Consider the following 26,910-nt stretch of genomic DNA (forward strand, 5'->3'; position numbering starts at 1 on the left):
CACACACACACACACACACACACCAAGAGCAAGACAGGAGCGAGAGGGGAAACTCTTGGACTGTGTGGTCAAAAACCCCAGGTCTATTGTGTTGAATCAAGTTAAACCAGTCCTTGCTATGGAACTTGTCAGGGCCTTGGGCACCCCAAAGGGCACTGAGGCTATCCCAAAGGGACTCAGAGAAATCATCTGCCTCAGACTCTGTGCAGAACACACCTCGGGAAAGAACCCAGCAGAGAAGTCACATCACAAGGAAGATTCTTTCGGTGTTGTGTCCCCCCACCCCCACCCCAGGGGCAGCTGCTCTGTGTCTGGATTCCCCTGCTGGGCACCTATCTCTCCCCACACTTTCCCATGGCTGCTGGTTATGGAAACCTCCCTTCTCTCAGGCCACGACCCCACCCCAGGCCCACTCAGGGCGTCACGGGAGTTGCAGGGCATCTGATTACAGGGGCGGCTCTGAGTCAGCTCTAATTTACCATGAAGTCACCAGAAGCAAACAAGCCCCGGACTGGAGGATAATTAGTACTGAATGCCTCCGGGTACAGGCTCAGCATGGCTGCCCAGAGGGCTCATGGGACAGCATGCGTAGTTTGTGTGTGTGTGTGTGTGTGTGTGTGTGTGTGTGGAAAGTCCTTGTCCCCGCGATCCAGGCTGGTGATGAAGGGACCAAGAAAGATGTTTACTGTGTGCCCAAGTACACAGGGCCCTGGGTATGGCACACCATCAGGGCACACTCTGCTGGGCACACACCCCGGGGGTCACCCTGGATGAGCCAGAGTGTCCGTTAGTGCCACAGCTCCCAGCCCTTCCTGCTGGCGGGCACTGCTGCCCTGTGGGTGACTTAGCCCGGAGGGTGACGCTGGGGAGGGAGCCAAGGCCTCTGACCCCTGTAAAGGCTGGAATGGGTGCTCAGCAGACTTCTGTTCAGAGATGAGGAACTACGTGATTGAATGTGATAGGGATCCCGTGTTGGAGAGGTTCAGGTCACGTGCTGGTTCTCTCACTTCCTCAATGGCTACATCTCTCCAGAACAAACGTCAGAGCCCTTGCCATGAACCACAAGGCCCTGTGCACTCTGGCCCCCTCCCTGAAGTCAGCTCCTGCACTCTCTTCCTTAACTCTCTCCTTGTCCCCCTTCACACACACCAGGCTCCTACCTCAGACACTGTCCTGACTCACCCCACTGCCCGAGCCCAGTGCAGCCAGGTATCAGCATGGCTCCTGGCCACATCGCCCTGGGGCTCTCCTCAAACATCTGACTGTCTCATTTAAATATCTCTTCTGCTGTCTGATCCTCCATTCTCTCCCATTGCTGCAGACTCTTCCCACTGTCCGAAGCCAAGCTACAGACCCGAGTGTCTGCACACTGCTGTCCTTCCTGTCTTCCGGGATGTTTCTGAGGGGCATCCCCTGCCACATACCCCATGCCTCTCACAGGGTCATACAGAGCCATGGCTGAACCAAAGAACTGAGGTAGCAGAGCGGCTGGGCCAGCGGCGGAGCTGTTTTCTAAGGAGATGGGACATGTTTCTACTAAAAGAACCAATTTACTTCAGTTTAAGGCAAATTTCCACAGAGACAGTCTCAGACAGGCACAGGACCAGACAGCAGAAACACCACCATCATTGCATGACAGAGGCGGGTGGGATGGGAGATGGTAGGCGGGGACCCCATGCGGTATAAGGGACACATGCAAGACCTGCCCCAGTGGGGTAACCTTAGGTGGAAAGTTCCTTGCTACCTTCCACGGCAGGGGCAGGAGCTCTGAAGGGCTGGGGTGTGGGTGACAGGATGCAACGGGGTAACCCCAGAGTCTAGATAGCCTGGGTGTGGACAGCAGTCATGAGGGGGGATGGGGAGGCTGGGTGTGGAATGGATGGACCCTCAGGATGGCTCAGGAAACGCTGGACCACCTGACCAATCCTGTCGTCACGGAGGTGTGGACACTGAGGTCCAGAGAGCAGAGGCTGCGCTGGGTGGGGACAGGCTGGTGCTCAGGGCTCCTGGCCCCAGAGCCATTGAAGGGCAGAGAGGAGGCCAGACAAAGTACAGGGGCTGGCCCTGTGCCCTGCAGGTGAGTGGCCTCCCAGGTGAGCAGGAGACATCTCAATGCCACAAGCTACCTGTGACGGCTCCAGTGAGGCTGCAAATGTGCATCTAGAACATTCTAGCATACCGCCAAGCCTTTGAGGACTGCGAAGGGACTGACTCTTAGCTAACCATCACAGTCCCTGATGGCTCACAGGCTCTGCTCACAAAGTGTCCCTAAGAAAGTCAGTCACACATCCCTGGTAGCCCATCAACCTGGGGTTCCCTGGACACAGGACAGGGGATCTCAAGGGACTGGGGACACTAGACACTAGGGCAAGAGGGGAGGGGAGCTAGAGGAGGCCTGCAAGAATAGGGGAGTCTGGGACTATCCAACACAGGCTAGGGGAGTCTACTCAACCGCAGAATCCTATGTACCCCTTGTCTTCTACACCACCCCCAGTTCCCTGGATTTGGGTGGGAAATTGAGGCCAGGAAGTGGGGTGAGATCATGGACACCCCATCTCTTGCCAGTCCTCCAAGAAGAGTCTGAGAAGGCGACCACAAGGAAAGTGAGGTCTCAGCCTCCAGGCCCCTGGTCCTGCGAGTTTCAGATATGCGTGTGGAGGGGGGATTCAGAGGGTGAGTGGGCTGGGGACTGTGGGGGTGACTGAGCAGGTGCGGCGGGTGGTGGGCGTGGGCGGATGCCCTGTGCCTTCATGTAGGACACCAGCTGGTCGGGGATCTCGGCCAGCACATCCCGGGCCAGGCGGGCCATGCTCAACACGTGGTTGCCGGTACGGTCCACGTAGTCCCGGAAGGGCACGAACTGATAGGCAGGAAAGTGGGGTCAGGATGGGCATCTCTGGGTCTCCTCCCAGAGGACCCACTGTATCCAATCCCTGCTTCATGGGTTTCACCAAGGGCTGTCCCTTGCAGAGATACCCAAGGACTCCATGCAGAGATACTCACCCCCACTCATGACAGGTTCTAACACTGACCCAAACCCTTCATCTGAGACTCTAGTGATGCACAGAGGCTCAAGGGATGCTGGGAAAGCTTGATCCTGGCTTCCTTTCCTCTTACCAACCCTCTCTAGAGGGAGCCCTCTGTCTCCTAGGATCCTTTCTCCTCTAAGCCCACACCTAACCCACTATCTCCTCAGTGCTGTCCCCCTCTGGTTCCTTCCTGCCCTCGTCCTAAACACTAAGGACACTGCCTCCATCGTCAAGGGGTCTCCATGCCACTGGAAGGCCGCGTCGCACAGACTACTGAATGTGTATGAGCACGGAGCCTTTTTGCAGGGCTTGGGTTCTGTGGGGGCATCATTGGGGTTAGAAGGCAGCTTCATGCAGGGCATGGCAGGGAGGGACCCTGGCTGAGGAGGGGATTCCAGGGTCTGTCCTTGGGGACTCTGCAAAGGGGCGCTGAGGCTGCTGGCCTGGCTAGAGGCCTTCATATTTGATGCACTACAGTAAGCAGGGCCTGTTTCACCTGGACAATGTCCCGTTCAGCCAGTTTCCCCCGGGAGGAGATCCGCACGTCATCACCGTCCAGCTCCACCATGGCTGTAGGGACAAGCAAGGGATGCGTGTGTGTGACGGAGTATATCTGGCAGGACCTGCCCTCCAATCCCAGGCCAGTCTAGGGCCCTTGCCCTGACACCAGAGAGGAAACAGGCGGAGACAGACGGACATGCAGCTAGGGCCGTTCCCCTTGTCCAGGCTCCTTGCCTGGATGGAGGAGTGGTACGGTCCCGATAATGAGGCTGAGGCATGCGTGTGAGGATGGACACACCCTCTTGGGACACACAAACCCACCCAGACACGAGCTATTGCTGGCGGGGACAGGATGCCATGGAGTTCTGTGGGAAGAGACGTCTGGGAAGGGGACACTGGACTCACCATCGAACTCAGCCTGGCCCACACCGACAATGATGATGGACATAGGGAGTTTGGCAGCCTGGGAGAAGACAGGGGAGGGTAGAGTCCTAGGTGAGGGATAGGAAGGTGGGCCAAACCAAGAGAGGGCAGGGCATGGGGCAGGAATGGATAATAAGGGTAGGGGACCCCAAGGAACCCCAAGGAAAAGGACAGGATAGGGAGAGAACCGCCAGATCAAGAGCAAGAGGAGAGTCTTTCAGGAGAGCTGGGTCTGCCTGACTCTGAGCCACCTCCTCAGGCACTGGGGCTCCACCATGAGGGACCAGGGCAGCAGTGGCTGGAGCCACTTTTATAGGGAAACCATTGAACAGGGTTGGGGGAAAGCTTTCCTCATGTTGGGATCCTCTACCTCCTCTACATGACAGGCAAGCTGGGGCCTAGGGTGGGTGACTGAGGCAGCCATGGACCCCAGAGAATAGGGCCATCTGTGTGGCTCAGAGGTCTGGCCTCTCACAGACCCAGAGTTTCTTTTGTCTCCCAAACCCCTGTCTAGCACTGTCTCCTAGTCCTGCCAGACTCTGGCCAGCAACTAGAGGAATAAGGGAATTCAAAAGGGGCGAGGGGACTTTAGGGAAACATTGTGGGGGTGGGGAAAGAATCCCCCAGTGTTTCTTTAAATGAGGCACCCCCACCCCACCAGGTTCTCCTAGGGGTGGGACAGGATGCTTCAGTCCGCTGAAACCATGGTGTGTGTGTGTGAGAGAGAGAGAGAGAGAGAGCGCGACACCCCCATCCCCCACTCACGTTGACGATGGCCTCCTTTGTCTGCGCCATGTCAGAGATGACGCCATCAGTGATGATGAGCAGGACAGAATACTGGGAGCCATCCTGCACAGTGGCGGCATTCCTGTAGGGGTGGGGATAGGGACACAAAGAGGTGTGTCCTGGCGCCTCTGGCCCAGACCCCCTGAACACGACTCCCAAACATTTTATTAAGGGGGTCGAAGGGCATCTCCCTGGGCCTCTTGGTGAGCAGGTGGCATGGGATGCTCCGTTACACCCTCCAGCCATGCTTCCCGGTGGGGGGGGGTCAGCTGCCCCAGGCTCACCTGGCTACGTGGGTGACTACAGGGGCGAAGTTTGTGGGGCCGTAGAGCTGCACCGTGCGCAGGCTGCTGTGGTACGCCTCCAGGATGCCGTCAATGCCACAGCATGAGGGGTTCTCCTGGTTGCCATTCTGGGACAGAGAGGAGCCAGCTGAGCTCAAGTAGGCAGGAAGGTGGCAAGGCAGGGCTGGGTCCAGGGAGGGGGGAGGGGCAGAGGCAGGGTTGGGCACAGGGCTGGCCAGGGTGGAGGCAGAGGCAGGGCTGGCCCAGGAAGGAAGGGGGAAGACAGGGCTGGGTTCGGGAGGGAGAGGCAGGCAGAGGCAGGGTATAGTTGCCTTTAGCTCAGACCCTAAGCCAAGTAGGTGGCCATGCCTATGGAGTTTACTCTGCAAGTATTTAGGCCAAGGCCAAGAATTAGAAACTCCCGGTCCCCTACTGCTCATTCCCAGCCTGGCACCTCCTACCAGTGGGAACTCATGTGACACCCTGCCGTCAGGGGGCAGCTTGGCCCCGAAGCCCAGGGCAGGGAACATCTTGTCGCTGTCGTAATGCTGGATGATCTCCCCGACGGCGGTCAGCGCCAGCGCATAAGCGTTCAGCTGGTAGGGGCTCATATAGTGCAGGGATGTGGACTGCGAGGGGTTCCCTGCAACACAAGACGTGGGGACATCTGCCAGACTGGACAGGGCGTGTCCACAAGCACCACTGTTCATCCTTGAACCTTCCCTGTCACGCCCTCCACGCCATCCTGGTTCAGGAGTGATTGCCGAACCCTTGGAACACATTCAGAATCTCACTTCTTCCTCAAGGCCATCACTGTCTGGTGCACAGGGCAGCAGTAACCTCCTCATGACCACCCCATGCCCGTTTGCCCTGGCCTGCCCTTACCTGCTGGCCACACTACACACTGGCCTGCCTGCCCCGGCTCCAAGGCCAGACCATCTGCTTGAAGGACCCTGAGCCCTCATCCCACCCAGACCACCCCAGAGCCCACCAAGCCACAGGATCCCCATGAATCTGGCCTCCCATCCTCCTTCCAGTCCGAGCTCCACAGCTGCGGCTTCTCCATGCTTCCTTGCATGGCCCTGGCGGTGTCTGTTTCTCTCCTGAACATTCACGAGGCTCGCCTCCTTGTCTCTCTTCTACGGCCACCGAACCAGTGTGGCCCTCCTCTAGTATTGCCCGCCTACCTGAGTTCTCTTTCCCTTCCCCTGCCAAGATGTCCCCATTGCCCATCACCTCAAGCGGTCAGATTTCACTGATCCACTTGTTACGGACGCCCCCCACCTCCAGGCAGGACCAGCGTCTAGACCGCCCACCAGCTGCGTGATCCGAACCTTCAGTCTCCTCACTACAGATACTTCTGGAAATCAGGGGAGCTGCCCCATCCTAGTCACCTGCCTCTGCCTCCCAAGTGCTGGGATCAAAGGCGTGTGCAGCTCTCTTCATTCTAACTTTGGTTGTCTGGACATAGAAGCCTTCTCTGGTGGGCATTTTCCTCCGTACTGAAGCATTCCATCTCAGAAAGTAAACGGCTCACAGGGTACAGGAAGTCCCTGTTAAACTGTCTGCAAGCTGTGCAGGGTCCCAGCTTTCCTGGGCTGTCACCCACACTGAGATGGCTCTCATTAGCTTGTGCGTAGTAACCCCTGACCCATACTCCTGTAAGTAAGCCAGCAAACTCACATTGGACTTTGGTAATATCTGTACGTTGATCTGTTATTGGTTCCCTATCTGGGGGAGTAGATTTTCGCTTACATCTCCCAAGGATCAGTGCCACCCAATGGGAAGAGGAGGAGGTATGAAGGGCCTGGCTCATAGCCGAGTTGTCTACCACAGCCCAGAGAAGCCCGACCCCCACTCCTGCGCCACTCACCATTGGAGGCGGTGAAGTCAATGGCCACGGTGAAATTGATCTGTGTTCTAAAGAAGAGAAGACCTGGGGTCACCTGAGGAGGATGGGCCGTGGGCAGCGCTGGGCAAGGCAGTAAAAACTACTGGGCACCCATGTTTGTCAGGCATGTGGCCTTAGAGAAGTCACTGTGCATAATCTCTGCGAGGCTGGGACAGTTGCAACAGCCATGCCCCTCTGTGAGGCCTCTGTGAGGCCACTGCGAGCACTGGGGGGAGCTCTCCAGAACACACAGGGGCTGATTACGCTGTGTGGGCATGCATGGTTCTATGGGCGCCTTCCCTTCCTCTCTGAACCTGTGCCCAAGCGAGTGAGTAGGTGAGGCCAGGGCTACTGGGTTTCTAGTTAAAATCCAGAGTCGGATTAATGGTTAAAAACATAACAAATGAGGAGACAAAACATACACTAAATATCTCTAGAAGGAAGACAATGACACCCAAGATACTGTCTGGCTGAGCTTCCACAGCTTTCTGGTAGATTTTTTTCTGATTTTGTTTTGTTGTGTTTGGTTTGTTTGCTTAGTTTTTGAGAGGGGGTTTCACTAGGCAGCCCTGGATAGCCTGGAACTTGGTTTGTGGCCAGGATGGTCTTGAACTCACAGAAACCCTCCTGTCTTTACCTTCCAAGTGCTTGGATTAAAGGCATGTGCCCCCATAGCCAATCTCTAAGTTCTCACAGAAAATACAGGAGACAGTTGTGTGTGTGTGTGTGTGTGTGTGTGTGTGTGTGGTGTGTGGTGTTAAATGACACCACAGGAGATACAGCCCGAGTCTATGAAAAACTGTATAGCATTACTATAAGAATCACAGTTGAGAACTTAGGAATCTCTGGTTCCCTCCAGATCCCACAAGATGAAAACAGAATTAAGAGAGAAATACATCAGTTAGTATTTGAATTTTGATTGGACTCTGCAATCAACCAATTTTGAAAAGTTTCAAGACAACCACTTGAAAACTGCCTCGCCTCTGGTATTAAGGAACTGTGAATTTTTCAGTGTTTGGGGTATTATTATGGACTGTGGTTCATTTTGTAATCACACAGTATGGCTATTAAGTTTAAACTTTTTTTTTATGTGTGTGTGTGAATGTGCACTTGAGTGCAGGTGCTGGAAGAGACCAGAAGAGGGTGCCAGATCCCCTAAAGCAGGAGTCACAGGCTGCTAGGAGTCACTTCCTGTGGGCAGGAAGTACTCTTAACCACCCAGCCATCACTTTAACCCCTGTGTACTTTATGAAGGGAAAGTCCTACCTTCTGTAGGACCTCGGGAGGGATGAGGGCTGGGACCTACTTCATCACAAGTGGGTAAGGAGACTAGACTCTGACTCTCTGGGCAAGGTCAATCAGAGTCTAGGAGGCTCCTGAGGCTCCCTTCTCAACGATACAGCATGTGTTAAAATTTTTCATAGTGAAGTTAGCCTGGAGGTTTCATGGCTGGCTGCTGTGGAATCCAGGCCAGATGTGGACAGAGTAAGACTGATGATGGTGTGTGCCTGGGTGGAGCCTCATCTTGTGATTCTCACACGGCTGTAAATCAGAGGGAGAGGATTCCTGGGCCCTCTCTCTGCGGTGATTCAACTGGGGCCCTCAGAATCTGCTTAACAAAAATCCTGGAGTCACAGGGGGGAAGGTACCTTGCCTGGGGACATAGAGAATGTAACAGGAGTCCTATTTCAACTGCATTTAGAAGGTCCCTTTTAGAAATCCCAGTTCTCTTGCCACCTGATCAGTCAAGCTGCTGTCCATAAACTCTTTGTCCCTTGGGAAAGAGTAAGCACCTGGCCAGCAGGAGACAAGCCAAGTTTTATAGGCAGAGGGAGTCCCATCATTCTGCTAGCTGGAGGCAGAGCATCCCCTGGACTCCAGTCTTTAAGAGAAGAGCCACAAGAGAGCAAGAGCCTGGGCCCCTGAGTGGCTGTTTATATCACCGCCACACTCAGTACTACCAGATACTTGTTTGAAGCCTGTGGCTGGGGACTCCTTGCTATAGCAGTAGACTGTTTGATGGTATCTCTCCATGTGGAATAACAGCATCTCTGTTGGAGGAAGGGAGACACCTGGAGATCAAAAGCCCTGATTCAGGGGCCATCCTTGGGAGGATGGCTCTGCTTTGCTGGACTACAGCTGAGGAACACTACTGGACTGTCTCTTCCAAAAACAGGGTGAGGGGAAAGGCTGGTGCTGTCCCTTAACTATTCTTCTATGCAAAGTCCTGAAAACATGGGGGAAGAAAGCAACGGTGGAGCATGTCTTTAATCCCAGCTCTCAGGAGGCAGCAGGCAGATCTCTGTGAGTTCGAGAACAGCCTGGTCTACAAAACAAGTTCCAGGACAGCCAGGACTGTTACACAGAGAAACTCTGTCTTGTAAAACAAAATGAAACAAAAAAACAAAAAAAAAAAAAAGGAAAGGAAAGAAAGGAAGGAAGGAAGGAAAGAAAAGAAAAGAAAAGAAAGCGGGCATTTTGGGACAACTCCCCGTAAAAAAGTTGCTCCTGCCTCCTGGCCTCATCTGACAGGGACAGAGGCACCGTCATTCTTACTCCTGGGCTCTGCAGGCAGGGAAAGGAAGCCAGGGTCCCAGACGGACTCCTCTGTCAGTCTCCTGCTTGGACAAGCTCTCTATGCTTCCACAGCCCAGAGTCAGTTGTCTGGCTCAGACCCTCCAGAGAGTTCTTTCTAGGGGTCTGACCTGCAGGGTGCTCCAGCAGTCCCCTGCCTCTTCAGCTTCCATCTGTAGTTAGCCCCATGGGAACAACAGAGGCGGTGAGGATTACTAATTAGCCAGGAACAAAAGGAGCCAGGCCACCTTGCAGGTGGGTGCAAAATGGAGATAAGGCTTCACCCCACCCTCTATGTAAATTAGGAGTGCTATGCAAATGAGAGGGTAAACAAAATGAAGCTTGTTTCAAAATTGCCAGGTGCAGAGAAATATGAGGGCTAGAGGCTTAATGCTTAATGGAATAAAGAAGGGAGAATTTTTGGTTTGCAGATTTTTTTTCTTTTTGCATGCAAGGAAAGTGCTATACCACTGAGCTGCACCCCAGTTCTGCAGAGGAGGCAGTGATGGGGAAGGCTGCCAAGACAGGGGGTGGATCTATGCAGAGAGGGGCTAGAGGAGGCCTCTGGGAGCCCACAGGGAGGGTGCGAGTGTGCTCTCTGTAGGGCTCCTAACCTTGAGGCTGCAAGTTCAAGAGACGAAGGAGCCGTGTCATGGGAAAGCCAGCGATGTCCCAGGACAGCGGTCTCTCTGTGCCCTGGAGACAGGGCAGCCGGTGCCTGCCAGGCTGGGATGCGCCCTGGGTAGCTGCCCTGCTTGTCTCCTCTCAGGCAGGTGCAGTCATCGCTTGCCTGCACCTGTGGGCTCTCAGCTGCCCACACCCTGACCTGGCAGCTGCCTGCAGGGAGTGTGCCAGGGAGGCCCCTCCTTGGAATCAGGCCATGCCTAGCAAGCTGTCAGCTGAGGCCTCCTGGCTGTTTTGCTGTGTTGGCCTGGAGGTCACCCCCGACAGTTCCTTCTGCTCTTTCGGCTGGGTGTTAGGCATCTGCTGGCCCTGGGACTGTCCCCGAATCTCACTGTTCTTACAGGTCCCTGTCCCACACCCATCAGGAGCCCAGTGCTGGAAAGGACCTCAACTTTCACCCATCACAAGCCCTGTGCTGAGGACAGCCCTGATACCCACAGAGAGAACGTGACTCACCATAGTAACTCAGGAAAGCCAAGGCAAACGGACAGGAGCCTGCGGCCCCTGATGCCCTGCCTAGAGCACTTTCTACCTCCCACACCTTGGCTCTCTCGGTCACGGAGTCTCTACCACCCTTAGCCCCTCCCACCTCTACTCAGGGATTTGACCCCTGCCTCAGAATCCAGGAGTTGGCGGGGTCCTCAGCTCCGAGGCAGAGTCTGCCTACACCCAGTGTCAGGCTCGGTTGGAGCCTCACGGTGTGTGCTGTGGTTACATGGTATGGAGCCCTGCCCTCTCCCGGGGCTGGGGAGACTGGGCCCCGTTTCCCTCACCCTCCTTTGATGTAGTCCAGGAAGGTGCTCTCTGACTCTACAGCGAAGGAAAGCAGCGTGACCTGGGAAAGAAAGAGGGTGTGGTTAGCGAAGAGCCCAGGATGGTCAGGATCTCACTGACGGGTGCTGGGTTCACCCACGTCACCCTATGCTGTGCCTGTGGCAACCCCATTTTACAGCCCAGGAAACGGAGGTTCCACGGATGCTGCCAGCATGTGGCACAGTAAAGGATACGAACCTGTCTGAATCCAGAATGTCTGTGACTTTCGTACTGAGGCAGGGTCTCCTATAGCCCAGGCTGCCCTTGAGCTCCTGTTCCTCCTGCCTTACCTCCTGAGTGCTGGAGTTTGGTGGGCTTTAGAACCACACTTCACGGTGAAGCCAACCCTACTGCTGAAGCACAGGGCCCAGGTGAAGGGCCCAGCCATCCTCCAAGGGTGCCCTGGGAAAACCCGGCAGAGCCCTGGCCTGCAATGTGGAGGGCTGCGGAGTCTTCCTGATGTAGGCCTAGCCGCCTGCGCCTGTCTCAGGCTGTGCTACCCTCTGTCACCATCCTGTCTCTGTTCTCTTCTCTGGCCTTGCACACTTCTGGGGTGTAATTCACCCTCAACCCCTCTGCTCCAAGACCCAGCGAGCAACCCGGTCCCCAGAACCCCTCTTCTGGTGGAAGCCTCCTGCCTTCTGTCCCTCAGAGACTTTGGCAATGGCCTTGTCCATGTAGGCAGCCTGTCACAAAGAGGACTGTCTGGGTCATGGAGAGGAGGGAGAGTGACCTGAAAGGAGGGGTCCCCCGAAACCAAGGAGCCCCTGTTGGTGAGGATCTGGTTACTGTCCCAGCCCCTCAGCTCGGCTAGGCCAGCTGTGACCAAGCTGATGTTCCCCAACCGGAAGAACGAGACAGAAGGTCTGTGTGCCGTGGCCCCAGAGAGCCCCGCCCCAGAGAGCCTCACCCAGGGGAACAGGGTGTGAAACACCTGAGAGCCACCGACCTCCTCCCAGGTGGCTCCCAGTCAACCAGAAACGGCCTACAATAGCACTTCACCCTTCACAGCCCACGAGATCCCCTGCAGTCAAGGTGGAACCCGCACCAAAGACGCCAGAGCAAATAGGACTGACTTGTTCTAGAACAGCGCTGGGGCTCCGCCTCAGGGCCTTTGTGTGCGCTGTGTTCTCGAAGGCCGAGTCGCTTTCTTCGACATTCTCAATATTTGCTCTATTTGGTATCACTTCCCCTACACCGACTGCAATCCTTCACGGATGTGTGCACATCACACACACACACACACACACACACACACACACACACACGTACTAATTAACCCTCTGCCTTCCCTATTACAAGTATCGGGGACCGGGGTCTGCCATCCCCTGGCTGTGTCACTTGTCCCCACAGCACTGCTGAGAGCCCAGTGCACAGTGCCTGAATTAATGTGGGAATGTCCAGCTGAGCAGCCCCAAGCCAAGGACCAGCGCTGACCCTGGCGGTAACAGTTGAGCAGGGGCAGGGCCTGCTGCCCACGCAGACGCGAATGAAAAGAGGTGCTCACTCACACCTGACTCCTGGCTGTGTAACCTGGCTGAGTCACTTCCCAGCCTGCGACCTGGGCTCCTTTCCGCACAGACGCCAGCATCGTCAGTTTCGGCCTTGCACAGAGCCCAGTGCCTGGGGATTCCCCACAAGCACACCAGCTTTTCCTTCTGCAGAGCCCCCCAGACTGATGGCTCCCTGATCTCCACTCACCTGGGACAGACCCCTGAGTGCCACTGCCTACTGAGATTGGGGTGGGGTGGTGGTGAGGGGTGTGGGGGAGGCAAAGTGGGGGGCTACTCACCGTGCCAGAATTCACGTATTTCTTTTTCTTCATTTTCTTTTTTGGGTTTATCACCTATAGGGGAAAGTTAAGTCAGGGAAGGTTCAGGGCTCCCACCAGCCCTGGGTGTGACTTGGGCAGCAGCCCAGCAGGGTACCGGGTGTGACTGCAGCTGGAAGGGCTTTCTTTGCCAGGCTTTGTGGGATGCTGGAAGCTGGGAGTCGTCGCTAACCCTGTGTCCCAGGATTCAACACACTGGGCCAGTTTCTTTAGCTTTGTCTTCCAAGGCCCTCAAACCCGCCCAGAGCAGCTGCGTGTTGCAAGACAGCTCTGCCCACACCTACCTGTGCCCGGCTGAGCTGCTCTGTCACCCCACACACCTGTCTTGCCTCAGCCTTGCCTTCCCCATTCTCCTTGGGGCTCCCACTCAGGGATATCCCGAGCTCTGAGCCTGGCTCTGGGCTGCCACCCTGGCCCACAGTGGGACACTTCCAAACAAGATCTCCTCCTCCCCCCGTGCTGCCCTCTCCTCCCTACGCGGTAGGCTCAGTAATGACTTGGGATGAACTCCGCTCTCCACTAGTGACAACCAGTGACACCCCTGACATTTGGTCAAGTCTGTAGATGTTGTCACCACTTGGGGAGAGAGTGGATGGTCAGGATGCTGCCCCTCAGCCATGACCCATGACCAATGCTGGGGAACCCCTGGGGCCAGGAGGAGGGCCACCTTGTCCTGGTGAGCCACACGACACTCTCTGTCCCCATGCTCAACAGAGGAAGTTTGGGCTTTCTCTGGATTCTCAACAGAGCAGGGCAGTTCCCACCCACGCCGTCACCTGTTGGCTTCTTCAGAATGCATGCCCCTCCCCTGCATGGCTCATGCCTCCTTTGGTTGGGGGCCTTCAATATGTCGCTTTGTTTGTTTGTTTGGTTTTTTTTTTTCGAGTCAGGGTTTCTCTGTCTTTGGAGCCTGTCCTGGAACTCGCTCTGTAGACCAGGCTAGCCTTGAACTCACTGAGATCTGCCTGCCTCTGCCTCCCAAGTCCTGGGATTAAAGGCATGTGCCACCATCGGCCAGCTCCTTTGACTGCAGTGTGCTTGGTCTAACTAGAACTGATACCCACAGAGATGGTGGATGATTCGCTCAAGGTCACACAGCCACCTGGGTAGACACAGGATTATAAACCTGTGTCTAGGCTAGCGATGCATTCATACAAGGCTGTCGTCTGGTGAATGACTGACAGGCGGGACTGAGATCAAGTCTGAGAAGCTGAATCACCGGGAAGTGCCTCTCTAGCCACGGAGCAACCCTCTCCTACTGCACCATAGGGTCCTAGCTACCCAAACGGACAGACAGTTGCGGCCTCTACACTGTACTACAGTGTTTGACCAACTGGAGCCAAGTGTGTTCCGAGGTCTCCCTTCAGCAGAGGGAAAGGAGATGGGACCTGGGGTGTGGATTTCTTTATATTACCCCTTTGTTTCGTTTTATTTTGCTTTCTGTTTTTGAGACAGGGTCTCACCATGCTGCCCAGGCTAGCCTTGAACTCAAGCTCCTCCTGCCTCAGAGTCCTGAGTGGTGGGACCACACGGACAAACACCACCACGTCTGACACATTTCTTTGAAGCCTTCTGCATTACCTTTAATGAACACGTAGTCACATTTCTGCTATCTGACGCAGCCCGTTTACGTTAAAGCAACAGTTGGCGTCAGATCTGAATGGATAATGAGTTGGCCCCTGTCTACTCTGAAGGCTCCTGGGATTTCCCAGAACCTCCTCTCTAGTCACAAGTGACTGCCAGGTTCCACACAGGGCCAGAGCGCCCCCTAGGGACACTATCAGGAACTGGCCCACTCCAGCAGGCTACTTTTCTTTCCTGTTTTGAAATCAGCTTGCCTGTGCACCAGGCTACTGGGACTGCAGAATCAAAGACCCCACCTCTGAGGACCTCGTGGTCTTGGAAGGGCCCCAGGCACAGTGTGGGGGAGGGGCGGTGTGTGGGTAGAGACTTACAAAGGAGGAGATGACTTCCTGGAGGGAGCATTTGAGAAGGTCTCCAGGGACTACAGATATTGTGGCAGAGGGGGGACCTTGGGGGACAGCTACAAAACTGAGGTTATATGAAGGACAACAGCCTCAGAGGGTAGAAGTGACTGACAGCCAGAAGCAAGGCAGCTCACCGCTCAGAGACAGGCATGGAGCTCAGCTGTGGTGAAGCCGAGCTATTCAGACAGGCTGGAGGCTGCAGCAGCTTGGTCAGTTACCTCGCAGCACAGCTCCCCACGGAGACCTGCCATGACTTTAAAGCTGGCATGTTAGAGAGTGGGGATGTGGAAGGAAGCTCATTTTAGGGCAGCATGGGGCTGCAGGGCACCTCGCCTGTGGACCATACCCAGAGCGTTCTGGTCACTGAGAAGGATGGAGGAACCACAAAACTACAGCAAAGCCTACACCGTGGAGAGGATGGTGGCGGACTGAGGTTGGTGAGCTCAGGAGGAAGATGGTAATGTTGGTGATGACCCTGAGGGCTTGGAGACTTGAGGCCTCTCTTTTGCAGATGGCGGGAGGAGGGCAGTGTTTGAAGAGGCCTAGCTGGTGGTGAGTCAGCCCTTAGCAGGGGGGGGGGGGCTGGATCCAGGGAAGTGCCCACACACCGCTGGCCTAGCAGTAGGTACCTCCAAGGTGGCTTCAGGGTTGGACATGAGGTGCTGACTGCTGAGAGCTTTCTTTCACAGTCTTGACTCTAGCAAGGCCTTCCTGAGCTCACTTAGCCTCCTAGCAACACACACCCCTGGGGTTCAGAGCTGCCTGTGGGGCTGCGGAAGCTGTTTTTCTCAGGCTGGCTTTTCCATCCAGAGATGGCAAGGCTGCTTCCCATGTGGCAGCTCGCATCTCCTTGGTGGCGAAGAAGCGATGATCAATGACTGACTGCAGGAACGAGCCCATGCTCGGTTTTACTATCTATGCTTCCGATTCTTGTTTTGCTTAAAATCTCCCAGCCAGTCAGGTGGTGGCGGCTCACGCCTTTAATCCCAGCACTAGGGAAGCAGAGGCAGGCAGATCTCTGTGAGTTGGAGGTCAGCTGGTCTGCAGAGCGAGTTCCAGGACAGCCAAGGCTACACAGAGAAACCCTGTCTTGAAAAACAAACAAACAAAAAAGATCTCCTAGCCAATGGAGGTCACACTCCAAGAGTTCACCTCTCCATCCACTTTGCTGAGACCCTCCTCGAGGAGGCAGATTCTGCCTTGCCTCGTTTGGGGGACTCAGGCAGCCTAGAGCAATGCATGGTGCTAGTGTCCTTCCCCAAGCCGTAGCCGTGGCGGCTGGAGGGGATGGCTCAGCAGTTAAGACCTCTGGCTGTTCCTCCAGAGAAACTACAAAGTGAAGATACAGGGCCACTCTAAAGTCAGAAGCTCAGGTCTTGGCTCATGGCCTCCTTTTTCTTCCCAATGCTCGGGACTGACCCTGAAGGCTCTTCCTATGGTGTGTGTGCGTGTGCGTGTGTGTGTGTGTGTGTGTGTATGTGCGTGTGCCTACTGAACTACTCCTCCAACCCCCAGACTTCCTTACTGCCCCCTCCCTGGTGAGGAGTGTTCTGTAGGGGGTGGTGTAGCTCAAGGACTTGGAAGTCAGGGTTAGCTTTGTGTGGAGCTGTGTGTGTGGTGTATGGGGTGTATGTCTGGGGGGGCTCTGTGAAATGGGAACATGAAACTAACCTTGTGAGACAACATGGAAGTCCCAAGCTCAGAGCTCCCATATCCTTGCTGTAATAACCCAGACCCCCTATGAGAGGAGACCCCACCCCGGTGCAGCTCACCTCATAGATGTTGAACTGACTCTGGCCCCGCGCCAGCTCTCGGTAGCTGGTGGTGAACTCCCCAATGAAGTCGTGGCTGCAAAGGAAGAGACTGCTGAGCCTGGAGGCCCAGGCTAGGAAAGCCTTAACTCATCCTGGCCTCTCCTGAAGCCTGCCCCTGCCCCCATTCTGCCAGGGCCTCCAATCCAAGCCACAGAGAGCCCGGTGTGGGAAGGGAACTCTCTGTTACTCATGGACCAAGAGAGCCACTTGGCAGAAGACAGGATCCTGGAGGAAGGAGATGCAGGATTGCTTGGGTTCTTACTTAGACGAGTTAGCGAGGAAGGGCATCTGGGGACAGTCACTGCAGAGTGAACGTCGGATGGCAGTCTTGCATTCCCGCTCAGTGTGTCAGGTGGGATAATGGCACTCACAGTTACGCGGGGGAAATGTGCTTATTTTATAGACACGTCTAATGAAATATTTAGGGGTAAAGCCACGATGGAATTTCCTTTAAATTACATTAGTAAAATATAGATAAGGCAAACAGTAAAATTTAACAATTGTCAGATTCAGATGATGGATTAAAGGCATTCATTACCTCCTCCCTGCGGAGACAGGTTTCCATGAACACAGCCTCGCTATGGAGCTCTGGCTGGCCTGAAACTTTCTAAGGTAGACCAGGCTAGCCTAGCACTCCCGGAGTTCCACCTGCCAATGCCTCCTGAGTGCTGGGCCACACCTTTAGTATATAAAAAATTTCAATTTTGGGCTTTTGGAGACGTAGTTTTGTGTATCCCAGTTTGGTTGTGCAGCCAATGATGACCTTGAACTCCTGATCCCTGTCTCTACTTCCAGAGTGCTGGGATGACAGGGATGGGCACTCTGTGTCACTAATGGCCACTGTCTTGTTATTTTATTCATTTGGCGATATCTCCCCATTGTATTGCCCGGGTTGGTCTCAAGCTTCAATCCTCCCACCTTAGACTCCTGAACTGTGGGGATTAGAGGTCCACGAGGACACTTTCCCAACCTTCCTCAGGTGCTGGGATGGAACCCTGGGGCTTGAACATCTTAGACCAGGGCTCTGTCTCTGAGCTACACGCTGACTCGGCTGTCCGCTAACATTACATTCAGCCAGGTGGCAGGGGTCTTCTCCAGAGTCTGTTTATATTAAACACATCAAGACCTTCCACAAAACAGCCCTCCCTCCTGCCCTGAGTCCTTGCTAGAATGCAGCGCTTAGCAGTCTAGCTGGGGCGTCCTCTTGCTGGAGCACCCGTGTCCCTGGAGCCATGCCCTGCTGTGAGCTCACAGTAGTTTTTGTTTGTTTTGATTTTTATACAAAGTTATAAAAAGTAGTGGATTTCATTATGGCACTATCATAGATATATACACTTTAGTTTGGGGGGGTTGTTTAATTCTACTGGTTGTGTGTGTGTGTGAGCGCGCGCGCGTGCGCTTGAACCACAAGTGAATATGGAGGTCAAAGGGCAACTTTGCTGAGCTGGTTCTGTCTGCCTTTATGTGGGTTTCCTGGATTGAACTCAGGTGTCAGGCTTGTGCTGTGGGTACCTTTGCCCACTGAACCATCTGCCAGCCCTGGGAGCTGATTTATTTAGTTTTAGTACAGGATGGTGCTCAGGGTCTCGCAGATGCTAGGCTATGGCACCACCACTGAGCTACACCCCCAGCCCCACAGTGTTGACCATAGACTCACAACTATCGGCCTTCTGGGGATGGTAAGTGGACGGGAGGACCCTGTAGCCCCCGGTGGCTGGCCCTAGTTCCCAGGTAAAGGAGATATATGGAAGATGTCTATAAGGGAACAGGGCAAATCGGGCTAGAAGCGTGGCGGAGCTGATCCTGTCGGCTGGAAGGGATGGGAAAGGTGGGGGCGGGCACCACCTTTTATAATACAAACAGCCCCCGTCCACAGCCCATATCAGATCTGGGAGACGCCAACTGTGACCACCCTTAGGGAGTGCCCCAGCACGGAGTAGCCACAAGATGCCAGGCTATGTCCATATTTGGCTCCACAGACAAGTGGGAGACAGCAAGGGTTCTGGATTCCTGCTCTTGTCCTGTCTAGAAATTGCCAGCCACATTTACCCTCTGTCTCCTGCAGGCCAGACCCAGCCCTCCTTAGGCACTGCCTTAGTCCTTCCTGTGCCTCAGAACACCCCGCTGTCGCTGTCCCTACAGTGATTCTCTTCGACCTCCGTCTACTCTCTAAGTTTGCAGTGACCCTCGCTAGACTGTGGGACATCTCTGGGCATCCAGTGTATCCTCTACAGCCTGGCCTTCCTCAGCGCCTAGCCATACGGAGAAAGGAGGCGCCCACGAATGTTCAGTGTCCAACAGGAGCGCTTCAGGGCATCCCCATTCTTCATGTGAGGAAGGTGCAGGCATGGGCTGGCTCCTGGCAGCCACGTAGGGGAAAGGAGGGCTCTCAGGCACCCTGCTCCACAGGACCTGCGCTACCGGGATGGCAGGCCTTCCTGCGTGGATTCTGGCCACTCATTCCCAGAGTACCCAGATGGGCCTGGCTCAGTTTCCCCAGAGCTCCTAGGTCTACTCACCTTCCTTCGCCTCTCTCGGCCCCCACCCTTACCTGCCATCACGATCCCAGTCGTAAACCTCCACCTTGATGGTCCTAGAAAACAAACAGAGAACCCTGGGTAGGATGGACCTGAGGACAGCCGGGCCAGGAGGGACACATGCAGGCACTCCCTCCACACTCCAAGCCTGTGTGGAAAGAAAGCAACCCAAGAGAGTCCAGGGACCCATCTTGAGACCTTTAAGCAAAGATCTTAGGACCGAAGGCCACCAAGAGCTATGGTGGGCCATCCTGAGATCTCGAGGATTGGCTGAAGTGGCCTCAGGCCTCTGTTTACCCATCTTCTTGGCTTCCCTGGATGGAGTAGAAGCCTTGGCAGGAAGCCAAACTGGGCATTTACCTGCGGCAGGGCCATGAGGGGGCAGCTCTCACAATGAGGCAGGGAAGCCTCTATTAGAGAGGGTCATAAGATAGCTTGGCGGGGAGGATCATGAATGCGGGGGTGTGGGTGATGAAGAGCCAGCCCCAACCCTGCAGGTCAAGGCAGGACCCCTGGGCCCTGAGCTCCCCACCCCTGAAAAACGGTGTGATTTTCTTCACATTCTAGCCCAGGCTGCTTTAATTAGTTTGTTTTGACTCCTAAGCATGGGGCTGGGTTTTAAGAGCCCATCTTATTTTTAGCAGTGTTCCCATAGCAACAGGCTAGTGGACCAGAAGCAGGAGGAGGGAGGTGGAGGGTTGCCGGTTAACCCTTGTGCGTCTGCTCTGTCCTCTGGGATGCCCAGGCATGTGGGAGCTGCCAGGCAGCACCTACAGGGTCTAGGAAAGGCGAGAGAGGCCCGGAAGCAGGGGTGTCTGGTCTTGAGCTACACCTGGGACGCACAAGGCAGTTTGAACTGGTTTCTCTTCTAGTAACATCTATCCCACCCGTGGTGTGGTCCATCTTGGCCCTGCCAGAAGTCGGCCTGGAGTTCTGCAGCTCCCAGAAGGGGGCGCTGTCTCCTTTCAGATGAATATTTTTCAGGCTCCGTGTGGGGGTGGGAGGGTAGGGCGCAGATTCATAGAATGGGGCAGAAGAAAGTTCCAGAATAGAACCCTGGGATGCCTGGAAGGTTATGCAGGGGCTAGCTTTCTGTAAATAAAATAATAGGAAGCAGCTATCGAAGCATGGTTTAGATGTGTCCTTTGCTTTCTTATCTTATGAAAACAAACCCTATGGTTCCTTGAGCCAGATTATTACGTGGAAGTACAGACTGATGTTGGCACGCCTGAGCTTCTGAAGGTGCTGGAAAGAGGCCAGATGTGACACTGGTGTCTTCGACTTGGACGCTGGACTCCCCTGTGGGGCCACAAGCCCTGACTGTAAAATGGAGACAGTAAGGGCCTCACAGAATAAACAGCTTGCTGTGTGTGTGTGGTGGTAGTGGTGGGGGTCTAGAAAATGCCTCATTTTCATCTAACCATGCATGAATGCCTTTTCATATGAAATTTACTTAAAGCTGGGCAGTGGTGGAGCTCGCTTTTAATCCCAACACTCAGGAGATAGAGACAGGCGGATCTCTTGAGTTTGAGGACAGCCTGGTCTACAGAGGGAGCTATACAGAGAAACCTGGATTGGAAAAGGAAAAAAAGGAGGGAGAGAGAGAGGAAATGAGAGAGGGAGAGAAAGAGAAAGAAAGAAAGAAAGAAAGAAAGAAAGAAAGAAAGAAAGAAAGAAACTTAAATCAGGATATTTGAGGAGCCTGGGCTCCTAGACTTTGCAATTTCTGGTTCCCAGATTGACAAGGCTGGAAGTGACCTCAGTGGTATCTAAGTCTGGCCTCTTGGCCAGAGTTCACACAGCCCGCCATTCTCAAAGCTTGAGGTTTTGGAAGGGCACTGGTGACTGGTGGCCTGTGCTGATGGCCTCCACTTCATTTCCACAGGATGAAGCAGAGCCCTAAGGGTACAACACTGTGACTGTCCAGAGCCACCCAGCTGTGAAGACAAGGACAGGTCCCTGCCTTCCAGCCCCGCCTGTGAGGCTGAAGGGAGCCTCCCTGCTTGGCTAGTTATAGCTACGGTTTTCTTAGTCTCCTAGCTCACCACAGAGACCTTCAGAGACTGGTAAGGGAAACCTCTCCTCTGGCCACCAGCCTCTTGGGAGATTAGGTAGGTGACAACAACATGTCAGAAGCTATCTTAGGTCCCTAGTTATGGTGACAGTCCTTGGTATCAACAAAAGTACTTTTGAGAAATTGATGAGAAAACTGTCCTTCAGTCTTGCAGCTAAGCCCCTTGTGGTGGCCCCAGCACTCGGGTGGTAGAGGCAGGTGGATCTCTGTGAGTTGGAGGTCAGCCTGGTCTATGTACCAAGCTCTAGGCCAGTCAAGGCTCCACAGAGAGACTCCAAACAAAAAAACCAACAACCAAATGAAAAAAGTCCTGAAGCTGGTAGAGGTCCCCTAACACTTTAGGTTTTTTTTTTTTTTTAATGTATACAACATTCTGTCTGTATGTATGCCTGAAGGCCAGAAGAGGGCACCAGACCTCATTACAGATGGTTGTGAGCCACCATGTGGTTGCTGAGAATTGAACTCAGGACCTTTGGAAGAGCAGGCAATGCTCTTAACATCTGAGCCATCTCTCCAGCCCTCCCTAACACTTTAGAGAAATGGACTACCCTGGTGACAGGAACTGTTGTCCCACAGAACACAAAAGAAGATACCGGATGTGTGGTGGTGAGCTCTGTGGACAGACACTGGGGCCAAGGCTGCCACCCTGAGTTTGATCCCTGGGATCCACACGGTAGAAGGAAAGAGCTGATGCCTGAAAGTTGACCTCTGCCCTCCACAGGTGCACCATGGCACAGCAGCCTCCTCCTCCACCAGTAAATACACACACGTAATAAACAATTAGATCTCAGAGTTGAAGGGCCTGAAATATTTCACTGGCTGCGATTCTGGCTGTGAATGGCTCTGCAAACTCCTCTAAGCCGCCCTAGCATGCTGCAGAGCCACTGGCCTCTTCAGACTGGACAGGGCTCTCACCCTGCTTGATTTAGAACCGGCAGGTCCAGGGTGCAGTGTGGGCAGGGTGGGGGCTAGAAGTTCCCCAGGGGATGGGAACTGGCAGCTGAGGATGGCTGTGAGATCCCTGGGTGCTGGTTTGGCCTCAACCTAGGCTCCTGGACTGCTGTGGCCTGGGAGGGTCGGCAGAGCTCAGAGGCCGTATTTCCAGGCTGAGCCTAGGTGGGGAAGAAAGTGGAGAACAGCCCCCATGGAGCAGCCCCAGGTACAAGAAGGCCTGGAGACAAACTGGTTGTCACTGTCTACACTCTGTTGCGAGCCCAGGTCACAGCAGATGGGGCTTGGGACCTCTGGGCCTAGGCTCTGCAAGCTAAAGTTAGTCTGGCTGTGACTTATCCATAAGACCCAAGAAAATGAGCTTGTGGGTGAGGGATAAGAAAACAGACCACAGCGGCCCATTAAACCAACATCTCATTTGGCACAAACAGGCTGAGAACTCAGAGTCCCAGGGGAGGCAGTGAGAAGGGCAGGGACGGGCATTGCTCTGGGGACAGTAGCCCAGGGCAGTGCCCCAGATCCTACGGGTCTGTCTGTGTAGCCCTGAGGGCTCCACGGGGGACTCTGTTCCTCTGTACATTTTGGGACAGTTACTGGCTCTGTGAAGGTGCTGTCTCCAGCCACCCTGCAGGCACCAAGACATTTATCTCTGTCCCTGTCGGGCCAACTCAAGCTTTTTTCCATCGCCAGACAATCCTATGGTTTGTGAGAACATCCTCCATGGCTCAGAGATTATTGGTTTTGCTCACTGTCATAGGCTTGGCTTCGAGAAAGGTGCCTGGCAGATAGGAGGCACATAACGAACACTTGCCAGCTGGCAGGGTGGCCTGACACCTCTGTGAACGGACTATGCCGTAACCTTTCCCTGGCTTCAGAAAAACACCCAAGGAGGCATCCAAGCACGCTCAGAGTGGAAAATCAGGAGTCAGTGGCCCAGGCCCCTGACAGCCAGGGCTAGAACCATAAAGTCACATCAGAGTGAGATGGGCAGGGTAGGGAAGCAGGTGAAATCTCCAGGCCTCCTCCCTGAGTACCATAGTATACACTGTTGTGGAATATCACTTTAACTAGGCAAAGATGTGTTACATTTGTTTATGTTGCAGAATATTACTCTAACCATATAAAGGTGTGTTACTTTTGTTTACGATGCAGACTATTACTCTAACCATATAAAGATGTGTTACATTTGTTTGTGTTGCAGAATATTACTCTAACCATATAAAGATGTGTTACTTTTGTTTACGATGCAGACTATTACTTTAACCATATAAAGATGTGTTATATTTGTTTATGTTGCAGAATATTACTTTAACAGTATAAAGATGTGCTACTTTTGTTTACGATGCAGACTATTACTTTAACCATATAAAGGTGTGTTACTTTTGTTTATGCTGCAGACTATTATTTTAACCATATAAAGGTGTGTTACTTTTGTTTACGATGCAGACTATTTAACCATATAAAGGTGTGTTACTTTTGTTTACGATGCAGACTATTTAACCATATAAAGCTGTGTTACATTTGTTTATGTTGCATTTGTTTAATTATGTAAAGATGCGTTGCGGATTCACCTTGTCGGCCTAAGGTACTTGATTGGTTTATTAACTAGCCAATAGCTAAGCATTAGAGCTTTAGGAGGGGCTGGTGGGCAGAGAGAATGAGGAGGGGAAATCTAGGCTGGGGAGAATGAGGGAGAGAGAGGGAAATGCCCTAGAGCCAGCCAGTTGGACATGGAGAAAGTAGTGAAAACAGGACAAATGGAATGAAAGAAAGGTTAAAAAAAGGCCTGAGGCAAAATGTAGAAGAGAAACAGGTTAATTGAAGTTAAAAGAGCTAGTGGGACAAATACAGATAAGGCCGAGCATTCATAACTAAGTCCCCGTGTCATGATTTGGGAGTCAGAGGCCCATAAGCAAGCCTGTTACAATATACTGCAGTCCCTCTGGACCATGGCAGTAAGAACGGCAATTCAGGGCAGGAGAAGAGATGTTTCCAGGCTGCTTGCAAGGCCCTAGGGCTGACAGGCCCTCAAGGCTTTCTCTCCCCTAGCAGATACCCTGAGAGAAACTGTAGTGAGGGAAAGAACACATCTCGCCATCGTCACAGGGAGTTGGATATGGACTGTCTTTTTTTTAAAAAATATTTATTTATTTATTAGGTATATAATATTCTGTCTGTGTGTATGCCTGCAGGCCAGAAGAGGGCACCAGACCCCATTACAGATGGTTGTGAGCCACCATGTGGTTGCTGGGAATTGAACTCAGGACCTTTGGAAGAGCAGGCAATGCTCTTAACCTCTGAGCCATCTCTCCAGCCCCATGGACTGTCTTATTCAAGACTGTACGTGGGGCTGTTAAGGCAGCCATGCCTGAGACCTTTGGTTGTGAGCCTGGCCCCTCCCTGTGCCACAGCTGAGTTCAGTGGCCCCAACAGAAGCAAGCAGCCAGTGTTGGAATACTCTCAGCTCAGATGAGTTCTCGGCACCTTAGTTCCCACGTGTACAGTGTGTACGCTCCCTGTCACGGTGCGAGGGGATAACAGCAGCCTAGCCCAGGTGGACCTGGTTTACTCACAAAAGGCTAAGACAGAGGACAGAGTCTGGGAACACCAGGGAACGAACAGCTACTGTCCACTGGGACTTGTCTACCACCCTAGGGCTGGAGGGGTTCAGAGCCTACCACCTCCTTTGACTTGAGCTTTGCTCAGCTGGCCATTCAGGTTTGGCTTAGACACATGGGAAAGTGGCAAGAGGGTCCCCAGACCAGGGATGAGCCCAGAGGTGCCATCTACAGAGGAGAAGGCACTGTCTTGCTCTGACACACTTTTACCCTCCATCTGTGAAATGGGCACATCACGAGGGAAGATCCGAAGGTTATTTCTCACCATGTAAGAAAATGTGTATAGGCCACTCAGACCAGTGAGACTCACATCCTGAGTATCTATCCCATAATTTTAACAGCATGAACTGCTTCCACTCCATCTTTCTGGGATACTGTACTCTCTCAGTACAGACACCCAGCCTTCCAGTATGTTCTCCTTGCTTAGCTCCCTGGCAGCGGCCCTTCCTCAGCCCTCTTGTCTCCCACCCCACCTTCTCTTCACTGCTTTGGGCCTGTGGCCTCACTGACTGGTCTCTGATTCCTCCCCTGGGAGCTGTGCCTGGCCTTCAGACACATCCCAGGATTAGCATCACGGCAGCAGTGGCCGTGACAGCTCATCTCCAAACAAACACAACTTCCCTAACCCAGGATTGTTCTCTCCAAATTGGCTGTGGGTTGCCTACGGGCTGTGACACAACAAAAACAGACCAAACCAAAGCCTGCTCAGACTCAGCCTGTTCAGTAAGAGTCTGGCCCCGTCACCCTCCCGTCACTCGGCACCACCCTTGGAGGCCTGCAATGCCAAGGGAGAGCAAAGCACACGCCCGCCAGACAGACATCAAGGCCTTTTGAACCTTCCTTCTTGACGTTCCCAGCTCCCTCTCCTCTCTGAACCATCTGAGGTTAATGCCAAAAGAACCTTGAAATGTTTTAAGGATTAAAACGACCTCACCCCAGGGTGTCCCCATCTCAGGTCCCTGGAATTCAAGCCCCTCATCTCTGAACAAGGTTCTCTGAGCCTGCCCAGATGCCCTGCCACACTGTGTCATGACCATTTAGAAACAGATTTTAGAGCCAGCCAGCACCAACTCCTGTGTCTCCAGCATGGCTGGAAGTACAGTGCTGGACGGCCCCAGTCCACTCGGGGGCTCATCTTCTCACCGATGAAGTGCAGTTATGCTGGAAGCCATCCCGGATTGCCGGGAGGATGGACTCCCCACCGGCCTGGGGCAACTTAGAAGTCAGTGGGCCCCCAAAGAACCCAGCACAGCGACACCTTGTTCTGAGTCTGCCAGAGAGCATTCAGGAGAGGGACAGTGGCCTCCAACATGGCACCTCCTTAGTGGGTGCTTGGGGCGATTCCAGGCCAGGGCAGGGTCAGCCAGACACACTGGCCCCTGAATTAATTCCGCCGCCAATCATGTCACAGTCAATCTGTGCCCAGCGTGGAGAAGGAGAGCCAGCCACCCTGGAGGAAAACGGAGCTGGGCTCAGGCCTGTCTGCCCTTCCCACCACTCGCCTCCTTTAGGGGACCAGCCAGGCCCACTCATGCTGTCCCTCCCTGTACGTCTCTGATACAGCTGGAGCCCGGGAGCCTTTCCCTAGGAAGACTGTCCCGCCTGCCCTCCCATCTTCTCCAGGCCCTCCACCCTTACCAGGCCCCTTGCCCAGTACCCACACCCCCAACCTTCCAGCCGTTTCCAGTCGTCCCCTTCCCAATTCCAGGTGTCTAACAGGGGTTTGTTTAACAACATTCACATTTGGGCTCCAGTTCATTCTGCAACGATTACTTAGCTGTCTCTGGAACTTGTGTATGTCTGTGCTCCCATGGTCAGACCAGGAGGTCCCAGAAGATAGAGACAGGCACCTGTCCTTGAATGCCACATAGTCAGGGACTCAGTGATGGGCATAGGACACTGAATACCTAGAGAACAGACTGCTGTGTTTCTGTCCCAGGCAAGAGGACGAGTTCTTGTTAGTGTCCCTGGAGGGCAGAGAAGCTAGAGCCTTCGTCCAGGAATTGATGGAACCAGATGCAAAGATCACAGCCAAGCACCAGGCCAAACTCTGGCAATCCAATCAAAGAGAGGGAGGAGGGAATCCATGAACAAGTGAGAACAAGCTCATGG

The 26,910-nt window shown here is 53.9% G+C and overlaps 1 protein-coding gene across 4 annotated transcripts in view; it reads right to left on the reverse strand.

Annotated features, from left to right (window-relative positions):
- Nucleotides 1–1,202: 1,202 nt before the first annotated feature.
- Cpne5 (copine 5) overlaps nucleotides 1,203–26,910 on the reverse strand; it is a 93,523-nt gene continuing 67,815 nt past the window's right edge. The window contains exons 1-12 of one of the 4 annotated variants that reach the window (XM_050143326.1): nucleotides 19,516–19,672; nucleotides 19,170–19,211; nucleotides 16,577–16,652; nucleotides 12,778–12,831; nucleotides 10,946–11,007; nucleotides 6,897–6,943; nucleotides 5,485–5,666; nucleotides 5,024–5,151; nucleotides 4,719–4,821; nucleotides 3,936–3,993; nucleotides 3,526–3,599; nucleotides 1,256–2,860 (exon numbers count right to left, since the gene is read on the reverse strand). In XM_050143326.1, coding sequence (XP_049999283.1) covers nucleotides 2,642–2,860; nucleotides 3,526–3,599; nucleotides 3,936–3,993; nucleotides 4,719–4,821; nucleotides 5,024–5,151; nucleotides 5,485–5,666; nucleotides 6,897–6,943; nucleotides 10,946–11,007; nucleotides 12,778–12,810 — 906 coding nt within the window. In that variant the 5' untranslated portion in view covers nucleotides 12,811–12,831; nucleotides 16,577–16,652; nucleotides 19,170–19,211; nucleotides 19,516–19,672 and the 3' untranslated portion in view covers nucleotides 1,256–2,641. Of the gene's footprint in view, nucleotides 2,861–3,525; nucleotides 3,600–3,935; nucleotides 3,994–4,718; nucleotides 4,822–5,023; nucleotides 5,152–5,484; nucleotides 5,667–6,896; nucleotides 6,944–10,945; nucleotides 11,008–12,777; nucleotides 12,832–16,576; nucleotides 16,653–16,880; nucleotides 19,141–19,169; nucleotides 19,212–19,515; nucleotides 19,673–26,910 lie in introns of those variants that run through there. The other 3 variants (XM_050143300.1, XM_050143310.1, XM_050143318.1) reach the window with 3 other exon arrangements.

The sequence above is a fragment of the Alexandromys fortis genome, unplaced genomic scaffold (genome assembly GCF_014885135.2).
Source record: "Alexandromys fortis isolate MF-2015 unplaced genomic scaffold, M_Fortis_MF-2015_v1.1 scaffold_9, whole genome shotgun sequence".
NCBI lineage: Eukaryota > Metazoa > Chordata > Mammalia > Rodentia > Cricetidae > Alexandromys > Alexandromys fortis.